The sequence below is a fragment of the Lontra canadensis genome, unplaced genomic scaffold, assembly GCF_010015895.1.
Source record: "Lontra canadensis isolate GAN:19392208 unplaced genomic scaffold, GSC_riverotter_1.0 scaffold17, whole genome shotgun sequence".
Lineage (NCBI taxonomy): Eukaryota > Metazoa > Chordata > Mammalia > Carnivora > Mustelidae > Lontra > Lontra canadensis.
The window spans coordinates 23102111-23113027 of NW_022631011.1; the positions used below are offsets into that span (position 1 = coordinate 23102111).

At 38.4% G+C, this 10917-nt stretch overlaps 1 protein-coding gene and 1 non-coding gene across 2 annotated transcripts in view; one reads left to right on the forward strand and one right to left on the reverse strand.

Moving 5' to 3' along the window:
- Positions 1 to 4214, forward strand: part of ABHD3 (abhydrolase domain containing 3, phospholipase) — a 42185-nt gene extending 37971 nt beyond the window's left edge. The window contains exon 9 of the mRNA XM_032859781.1: positions 3439 to 4214. Coding sequence (XP_032715672.1) covers positions 3439 to 3617 — 179 coding nt within the window. The 3' untranslated portion in view covers positions 3618 to 4214. The remainder of the gene's footprint in view (positions 1 to 3438) is intronic.
- A 3573-nt stretch (positions 4215 to 7787) lies between these two features.
- On the reverse strand, positions 7788 to 7860 carry TRNAK-CUU. The gene has a single exon. It is a non-coding gene; the product is annotated as a tRNA-Lys (tRNA).
- Positions 7861 to 10917: the final 3057 nt, after the last annotated feature.

Consider the following 10917-nt stretch of genomic DNA (forward strand, 5'->3'; position numbering starts at 1 on the left):
TTAAGCCCAGATTAACTTCTTCACTCTCTTAATTTAAGAAATAGGGAATTTCGTAGCAAAGATATATATGCATGTGTTCATATATTGAAGCAATGTAAGATCATTAGAAATCATCCTAAGTACCAGCAGACTTGACCAATACTTCTTTACTTTTTTTAAAAAGTTAACATATAATGTGTTATTTGTTTCAGGGTACAGGTCTGTGATTCATCAGTCTTTCACAATTCATAGCACTCCCCATAGCACATACTCTAATTATTTTTCTAATGAAATTTCACAAAGCCTTTTTCTTTTTTTTTAACGTTTTACTTATTTATTTGAGAGAGAGAAAGCACAAGCAGGGGGAGCAGCAGAGGGAGAGGGAGAAGCAGGCTCCCTGCTGAGCACAGAGCCAGACCCCAACCCAACACAACATGGGCTTGATCCCAGGACCCTGAGAGCATGACCTAGCTCAAGGCACACACTCAGCCTCACCCAACTGAGCCACCCAGTCTCTCTAAAAAAGGCTTTTTAAAAAAAAAATTTTTTTTTAAGATTTTATTTATTTATTTGACACAGAAAGAGAGAGAGAGATCACAAGTAGGCAGAGAAGCAGGTGGTGGGTGGCGGAGGACACAGGCCCCCAGCTGAGCAGAGAGCCCAATGCAGGGCTGATCCCAGGGTCCTGGGATCATGACCCGAGCTGAAGGCAAGGGCTCAACCCACTGAGCCACCAGGCACCTCTCCCCAAAAAAACTTTTTTTACATTTTTTTCTCACTTCCCCCCAAATACTTCAAAAACATTTTCCCCTGAGTACTTCATTAAAAAAAAAAGCTAATCTGACTATAAACACGTGTATTGTCAACATTTCAGAAAATCTCCAAAGTATATAAAAATAAAAATCACCTATCATTTGATTGTGTGACTTATGATTAATCAGAAATAACTTTAGATGGTGGGGACGGTGGGGACTTTTTGGCCTTTCACCACAAATCAAGAAATGAAACTGTGAACTTTAGTTTTAGCTGAATTACATGGTGGCCATTTAGCCTCCTTTCACTGGGTTAAGAAAGTGTAGTACTTTTCCTTTCTTAATATTTCTTAATATTTAATATTTATATTAACATGTAATATTAAATATTAGAAATATTTAATTTCTTAATATTTCACCAATATTTAATAATATTTCATAATAATTTCTCTTATCAACCACAATTTCTCATCATGTTAACCTGCCCCACTTTGTTGAAATTTAAATTCATTATTCCCTATTCTTTCCCAAGCCCTTAAGATAGTCTTGCCACTTTGAATAAGTAGGCAACTGTCTGCATCCTGAGAACGCAGGCAGCCAGCATCTTTCATGTGACTCAATGGGGCACAGCCTTTGTTCTTGTGATAGGACTGTAACTATCAGTGTCAGAAATTCCTGAGTGTATCCAGAGTGTGAAATTGGGACTCATAACATAATAATTCCATCAGAGGCAAGTGAAGCATTCTAAATCAAAGCCTTTAATTTGTAACGTGAAAAAGGAAAAGCAAAAATATGATGTCATTTCACCTTATCCTGCTCTTGAGCTCACACCCAAGATAGGAAATACTCTTCTTTAGATGGGGCTGGCCAAGGATATGAGTTTAGGGCCCCTTTGGGCAAGGACTTGGCTTGCTGGGCCTTGATGTAGGATCTTGAAATTTATTCTTTGGAGAGCATTGTGTAAAGGGGTCAAACTGAGCACATTGTCTGAACAAGCAATTTGGACACAGCAGTAGCTCCATCTTGTAAGGGTCTCAGTTCTAGAGTGTGTCAGTTTCCTTTCCTTCATTAGAAGGGTACGGGATAGAGATATCTTACTTTTAATTAGCTCATTTACCCTTAAGACTCTGTCCAAGATATGAAGGTCTAAATACTTCCTTTCCTTCATTAGAAGGGTACGGGATAGAGATATCTTACCTTTAATTAGCTCATTTACCCTTAAGACTCTGTCCAAGATATGAAGGTCTAAATACTGCCACAACCACATTAACTTAATGAAGGAGATAAGATTTAGCAGTACCTGAAATTAAAACACTTCTCATGCCAGGTCGTGACTCATTATAGATCTTAAATCAAAACATTTTCACTGGGGTGCCTGGGTGGCTCAGTCGGTTAAGTGGCTGCCTTCGGCTCAGGTCATGATCCCAGTGTCCTGGGATCAGGTCCCACATTGGGCTCCTTGCTCCGTGGGGAGCCTGCTTCCCCACATCCCTCTCTCTGCCTGCCTGTACTTTCTCTATCTCTCTGACAAATAAATAAATAAAATCTTTAAAATAAAATAAAATATTTAAAAATAAAATCTTTAAAAAATCTTAAAAAAAACATTTTCATTGTAAACTCTAAGCATGGGAGAAAAAATAAAAATAAAACAACTTCAGTTCACATGCCTTAGAGTGAAGCTTTTACTCAGGATAGGTTTTGTTGAGTATAGAAAAAGATTGTCATTACTACAGAGTTATTTAAATATAGCAGCTATATTTTCAAAATAAAATTTTTCTTTCTCCTGACTACACATAGAAAGCCAGATCATGAAGGGGCATCTGGGTGGCTTAGTTGATTAAGCGTCTGCCTTTGGCTCAGGTCATGATTCCGGAGTCCTAGGATGGAGCCCCATGTCAGGTTCCCTGCTCAGTGGGGAGCCTGCTTCTCCCCTTTCCTTCTGACACTCCCCCTGTTGGTGCTCTTTCACTCTCTCTCTGTCAAATAAATAAATAAGAATCTTAAAAAAAAATTCAGATCACAAACTCAAAGAAAGAAAGAAAAACAAAAGAAAGGAAGGAAGGAAGACAAGGAAGAAAAAGAAAAAATAATCCCCAGTGTTAAACACTATTGCCACTTGGGAGTATTTCTTTCCACTCTTTTTTGCTATCTATATATGTTTTTACTATATAAATTAATTATATAATTTTGAGTGCTTAATTGGCCAACAATTGACCCCTCAGGAATCTAATATCATGTAAAATTAACCAAAGTCATGCACAATGAATTTATCATTCTCACAAAGGTGATAAGATTAGTTCTTGTTTTCCTGGTGTAATACCTAAGTGGGGATCTTAGAACATAATGTAAGTATTCACCATTCCTTGAATCACCTTTCTTTATTTTCTCAAAACAAGACTGGGCCTTTTTATACTTTTAGGTTATAAGTAAACACTTGGATTGATTCTTCCAAAAATGGTGGTTTAGTACATAACTGTAAACATGATCTGTTGTAAGAATATAAATGGCTGATATAAATTAGTGAGACTTATTCTGTTAGCCATACTCATTACAAATATTTATTTATGTAATGGTGTTTCAACTTATAATGATTAGAAATAATAAGAGCATGCACTTTTCGTAACAAAACTGGGTAATAATTATGTATTTTTCTTTCTCCTTTCCTTCTCTTACCTCCCCTCTTCGCTCATCTTTTTCTTTCCCCAAGCTATTCCAATTGAAATTGCCAAGCAAAACCCTAATGTTGCTTTGGTCCTTACTTCTTATGGAGGCCATATTGGTTTTCTGGAAGGAATCTGGCCAAGGCAGTCCACTTACATGGATCGAGTCTTCAAGCAGTTTGTGCAGGCCATGGTTGAGCATGGACATGAACTCTCCAGCATGTAGCTCCTTAGGTGCATTTGGTCTGAACCACCATATAAAGGCAACTCAGCTTAGTGCACAAATCTTAACTACTGTATATAAAGCAGATAAGCCAGCAGGTGGTGAAGAGGTCCAGAATGACATGCAAAAACCACTTTTTTGGGAAAACAAAACAACTTTGTAGCAAGAAATGAAATAGAGATTTAGATTGTAACTTATGTAGATTTTATTTTTACTACGCCTTACCAAGTATGACCTTAAATAAAGTAGTCAAACATGGAATTGCACTTAATCGAAACTATTGTGTAAAAACGATTTTAATTCCTCAGGGTTTTAATTTAGGCTGGTATTTTTTTAGATTACTCATTTTAGGTGACTTAATGGTACTTTAATAACTGTTAAGAGATTTTGATTATTAGAATGTAGGTTATAAGTTGGCACATTCCTAAGGGTATTTATACCTAATGATGATAATGTGAAAACTGAATGAGATCAAATACAACGCGCTAAATCTTTTACGTATTCTAACTTTAAAAGGCAAATGCAACAATGTTAGACTGATGTCTATACATGCTCTTTTACTCTGATAATAATAAATTAAGGCTGATTTATGTTTTATAACAACTATAGTTTTCATGCTTATTTTTAAAATAGTATATGTGCATACATATATGTCAATATATTAAAATAAATTCTATCATTTTAAATTGTCTGTGAGTCTTTATCTATAAAAAATTAATCCCTAGCAATTAATTTATGCTAATTTCATGAATACATTAGTAAGAAATATTAAAATGTTTTATTTCTTTTTTTTTAAGATTTTATTTATTTGACAGAGAAAGATCACAAGTAGGCGGGGGTGGGGGGCCCCCACAGGGAAACAGGCTCCCTGCTGAGCAGAGACCCTGACGCGGGGCTCAATTTCAGGACCCTGGGATCATGACCCGAGCCGAAGGCAGAGGCTTTAACCCACTGAGCTACCCAGGAGCCTCTAAAATGTTCTATTTCACTGTTCCCAGAAAATAGGGTTCACATCATTTGTACTAATTAAACATACTTTCAGCTTGGGGAAACCTGTCTAAGAGTGACTTGGGAATTACGGTATTATTTTGCATAATAAAACACCTCTAGGCAGGTCAGGATGGGTGTAGGGGTTTCCATTGTCATCAAAGACTCAGGCTTTTTCTGTTTCCACTCCACTTAGCAGGGTAGCTAGTTATCTCCTAGACACAGGATGTCTGTAGCAGCCCAGACATCACCTTTGTGTTCAGAGTAGGAAAAGGGGAAAGGAGTGGGGCCAGACAGAGCTGATACAAGACTTGCACTTATAAACCCATTGGCTGGAACTGTGTCACACAGCCACCATTGTTGATAAGGAGCGGCCACCATTGTTGATAAGGAGGCTGAGAAATCAAGCATGTCTATTTTTCTAATTGTTGTGTAGGCAAGTAAGGGAGTGGGGATTGGCAATGTCTAATGAGCTAGCCAGCCCAGAGTGGTAGCCTCCATACCATTCAACCCCCACCTTTTTTTTTTTTACTATTTCCACCTGTTTATAAAATATGTACCTTTTTGCACGGTTATCACATTAAGAGAACCATGTACAAAAAAGCATTTTAACACAAAATTGTTAACTAAAAATGCCACTTTTTGGACAGTTCCTTATAATGTAGACTCCCTTATAACTGTGTCTAGGATGACAGCACCAATAACATCAGATAACTTTCTTCATCTGTACAGCATATATTCTGATTTGATAGTAATAATTACTTTCAGTCTGTATGGTTCTTGTGGGGCTGATCCTGTCTTTCAGAGTTATCGTCTAAATTTTAAACAAATTGCATCAAGAAAACTATACCCAGTGGTCAGTGCTAGAATGGGGGAGATAGCACCTCACCTCCCTCTACATACAAAAATTCATTCCAGCCAGGTTAAAGTGAGAAACATTTCTTTAATCCATAAAAGCACTAGATAAAAACACGGGACATTATTTGTATAGTTTTAGAGTGGAGAGGTAACATCTGAAGCAAAATATAAAAATGAGAACCCACATAGAAGTGACAGATGTGATCACATAAACATGAAAACTTGAGTTCTACAAAATCACCATGAACAAAATTAGACTAAAAATGACAGAGAAAAGTATTTGCAGGGATGCCTGGGTGGCTCAGCCAGTTAAGCGTCTGCCTTGGGCTCAGGTCACGATCCCAGGGTCCCGGAATCGTGCCCCACGTTGGGCTCCCCACTCAGCAGGGAGTCTACTTCTGCCTCTCCCCCCCAATTGTGCTCTTGCTTGTTCTCTCTCAAATAAATAAATAATATCTTTTAAATAAAAATTGCCATATACAGTAGGTTAGTATTTCCCACAGCTAAAGAACTCTTAAAAATTGGTAATGAAACACCTGATAGAAAAATGGGCAAGGATATATAAAGGACACCCACAGAATAATAGCCAAAGGGCAGGCCATCTCTCACTCTAGAGAGCTTTTTTCTTTTCCTTTCCTTTCTGTTCTTACCTTCACGTAATATACTTTCACTTTGCTTCAAAAAAAAAAAAAAAAAGCCAAAAAATTTATAAATCTTAAAAATTTATTTTAAGTTTAAAATTTATAAATTTATAAGATTTATAAAAAGGTGGACAATCTCACTAGTAGTTTAGGAAATGCAAAATTTAAAAACAAAGTGGAGGCACCTGGGTGGCTCAGTGGGTTAAGCCTCTGCCTTTGGCTCAGGTCATGATCTCAGGGTCCTGGAATTGAGCCCCGCATCAGGCTCTCTGCTCGGTGGGGAGCCTGCTTCCCCTTCTCTCTGCCTGCCTCTCTGCCTACTTGTGATCTCTCTCTCTGTGTCAAATAAATAAATAAAATCTTTTTTAAAAAATAAATAAAAATAAAAAATAAAAATAAAATAAAAACAAAGTGATCTGTGACCATGAGATTACAAGTTTAATAACATACAGGGTTAATAATATATAGTGTTGGTGACAGTATGGGGAAATAGTTATACAAATGTTTGTTAAGTTATGTAAAGGAGCAACTTTTTGGAAGGCAAAATATTTTGATAGCATTAAAAGACAAGAGCAAACATCTAGAAATCCCATTTTGAAGAATCTATCTTATAGAACAGCCAGCAATTATATGTAAAGACATAAGCTGGTTGCAGCTTAGACATTTATGATAACAACCTGTTTAGTGAGAGATGAGTAAATTATGACATTCACACTTGTATAACCATCAAAAAGAATGAGGTAGCACTATATTACTTATTTTTTAAAAGATTTTATATATTTATTTGTCAGAGAGAGAGCACAAGCAGGAGGAGCAGCAGGCAGAGGAAGAAGCAGGGCCCCTGCTGAGCAAGGAGCCTGATGCAGGACTCATTCCATGGGCCTGAGATCATGACCCAAACCGAAGGCAGACGCTTAACTGACTGAGTCACCCAGGCATCCCTATGTGTACTTATTTTTAAAGATAGTTCTGATACGTTATTTAATGAAAAACAATCTGCTGGTTTATACAGTATGATCTCAGTATAAAACAAAAAAACTAAATACGGCTATACAGGCATGTGCTTGTGTGTGTGTTCAAGTTATAATGAGATGAGCATTTTCAAGTGTTGATTCTTTCATGTGGAGGATATACTCTCCTCCCCAGCTGTAACTGCAAACAATAACAAGCTCTGAGAAAGAAGGCTGTGTTTTAATTATTACTACATCCCATGCACTTAGCATATTGCCTGAAACAGAGTAGGTTCTTAGGCAACATTAGTTGAGTAATAGCAATATAAGCATGAAAATACTACCTTGTAAGCTAGCTCCCTGTTGTAATAAGTTAACTTTATGTGTATGTACTTTTCCACTTGCTAGCTCTTCATGTTTCTGTTCCTATTATCATCACCATTTATACAAAGCCTTCTTACAGAGCATTGTATTCACAATAGGAATACAAATGGATACTGTAGCTTTCCTTTTTTCCTTTTTGACAGAGTCCTATACATTTTTTTAATATCTTAAATTCAGTAAATACACACAAATTTTATGGAACAATCGTTTCTCTTACCATGTGCAATATTCAGAGGGTAATACACCCTTATAATTTGTAGCCCATCCTATTCTAGTCTGGTCTATTTTATTCTTTTAACTATCCCATTTCCCTTTACTGTTTCCTTTTTAATTTTTTTTTAAAGTAGGCTCCACACCCAAAGTGAGGCTTGAACTCATGACCCTGAGATCAAGAGTCACATGCCCTACCGACTGAGCCATCCAGGCACCCTTCCTATTTTCATTTTTTAAATGAAAATCTTACTAATTCTTAAATCTGGGGTATCGGTGTACAGGTGTATTAATCTCTCTGTTTTTGTGCATTGATTTTTTTATGACTTTTAAATTACTCTAAAAAAATTTTTTAGACCTACTAATAGGTTGCAACCTACAGTTTAAAAGACTGGAATTCTAGGAGTTACTGAAAGTTAAAGAAGTCACTGTCATCTATAGCAGTTGTCACACTTAGTTGTCATAGCTTCTTATCAGCTCTCCCCCAGCAGTCTATAAATACAGTGCAGACAGGGAGCATATCCTCTTTGCTCTCCATTTTATCCCCTGGGATCAGCACGGTGTCTGTCTCATATTAGGTTTATTATTAATTAATAATACTTAATATCATTTGAACCAGGGCCTGACTCTGATGGCACAGTAGATCCTACATGCAAATCAAGACTGGGGAGAGGAGGACACCTGGGTGGCTCAGTCAATTAAACCTCTACCTTCAGCTCAAGTCATGATCCCAGGGTCCTGGAATCAAGTCCCACATCAGGTTCTCTGCTCAGTGCAGGGCTTGCTTCTCCTTCTGCCTGCTGTTCCCCCGGCTTGTGCTCGCTCTCTCTCTCTCTCTCTCTCTCTCTGAAAAATAAATAAATAAAATCATTAAAAAAAAAAAAAAGAGTGGGGAGAGGAGAGATTTTAGCAACCACTCTCCCCATCAAATTATCTGTTAAAGCAGACTGTTTCCCCTACTGACTTTATAGTCAAAATGGTGATTGGTAAAATTACACAGTTTCTCTGAACCTAACAAAGCCCTGGGCACAAGGTAAGCACTCAACTTTTTAGAACCTAATTTGGAGTCAATGAGGACAATTTGCAAGGTCAGATGATAAAGAATACTCAGGGAATGGTCTATTTCAACTCCGGGTCTCCCTTTGGATCTAACCTTTTCGGAAAACGAGCTAAGACATAGAACAGGAACTGGTAGTCCTTCTCCTACAGTACAAAATTGACACCAGCAATGATACCCAATACAGTAAGAATCATTGCATATAATTGATTTTATTGTTTTACTTTTAAATTTTATCTCTAAACAAAGAGATTGATATATGTTCATGGGACTTATGATGATAAAAATGATGTTTCCTGCTCTCATCATATTTAAAGCTGTGCATTATTCAACTGTGCTATACTGTAATTAAGTAATATTTTTCTGGCTGTATCCTTCACCTAAATGTGGGGATTATTTTGAAAATAGTGAAAAACAAGAATTTGACAAGTATAATTTACCTCTTTGAATATCTCTTTTAAATAATTTAGATAATTTGGATCAAATAGGGTTGCTTGGTGGCTCAGTTGGTTAAGCGTCTGCCTTCGGCTCAGGTCATGATCTCAGGGTCCTAGGATCAAGCCCCGCATCAGGCTCTCTGCTCAGCAGGGAGCCTGTTTCCCCCTCTCTCTCCCTGCCTCTCTGCCTACTTGTGATCTCTCGTTTGGTCAAATAAATAAATAAAATCTTTTAAAAAATAAAAATAAAAAAATAAAATGCAGAATGTTCAGATTAGTACAAGGATTGAAGAGATAATATGTCTGTAAAAGTGCTTTGTGAGGGGGAGGAGTCAAGATGGCGGAGAAGTAGCAGGCTGAGACTACTTCAGGTAGCGGGAGATCAGCTAGATAGCTTATCTAAAGATTGCAAACACCTACAAATCCAATGGGAGATCGAAGAGAAGAAGAACAGCAATTCTAGAAACAGAAAATCAACCACTTTCTGAAAGGTAGGACTGGCGGAGAAGTGAATCCAAAGCGACGGGAAGATAGACCGCGGGGGGAGGAGCTGGCTCCCAGCAAGCAGCAGAGAAACAGAGCACAAAATCAGGACTTTTAAAAAAATCTGTTCCGCTGAGGGACATCGCTCCAGAGGCTTAACCGGGGTGAAGCCCACACAGGGTCAGCGTGGCCTCAGGTCCCGCAGGGTCATAGAAGGATCGGGGGTGTCTGAGTGTCGCAGAGCTTGCAGGTATTAGAACGGGGAAGCCGGCTACAGAGACAGAGCCGAGGAGTGAGCTCTAACCTCGGGGTTACCTTGAACCGGTCGCAGGCTCGGTCAGCTCGGATCACGGCCGGAGGCCAGGGTGACGGGAGTAATTGGGCGCTGTTCTCTGAGGGCGCACTTAGGAGTGGGGCCCCGGGCTCTCGGCTCCTCCCGGCCGGAGACTGGGAGGCCGCCATCTTCATTCCCGTCCTCTGGAACTCTACGGAAAGCGCTCAGGGAACAAAAGCTCCCGAAAGCAAACCCGAGCGGATTTCTCAGCCCGGCCCCTGGTAAGGGCGGTGCAACTCCGCCTGGGGCAAAGACACTTGAGAATCACTACAACAGGCCCCTCCCCCAGAAGATCAACTAGAAACCCAGCCAGGACCAAGTTCACCTACCAAGGAGTGCAGTTTCGATACCAAGGAGAGCAGCGGAATTCCAGAGGAGGAAAAAGCAAAGCACGGAACTCCTGGCTTTCTCCCCATGATTCTTTAGCCTTGCAGTTAATTTATTTTTTTTTCTTTTTCAATTTTTTTTTCTCTTCTTCTGCTAAATTTTTTTTAACGTTTACCCTTTTCTTTTTTAACGTTTTTTAACTAGTTTACCTTATATATATATATTTTTTTCCTTTTTATATTTTTTCATTATTGGTTTTTTTGTTTCTTTTTTCTTTTTTCTTTTTTTTTTTTTTTCTTTCTGAACCTCTTTTTATCCCCTTCCCCGCCCCCCTCACAATTTGGGATCTCTTCTGATTTGGCTAAAGCATATTTTCCTGGGGTTGTTGCCACCCTTTTAGTATTTTACTTACTCCTTCATATACTCTTATCTGGACAAAATGACAAGGCGGAAAAATTCACCACAAAAAAAAGAACAAGAGGCAGTACCAAAGGCTAGGGACCTAATCAATACAGACATTGGTAATATGTCAGATCTAGAGTTCAGAATGACGATTCTCAAGGTTCTAGCCGGGCTTGAAAAAGGCATGGAAGATATTAGAGAAACCCTCTCGGGAGATATAAAAGCCCTTTCTG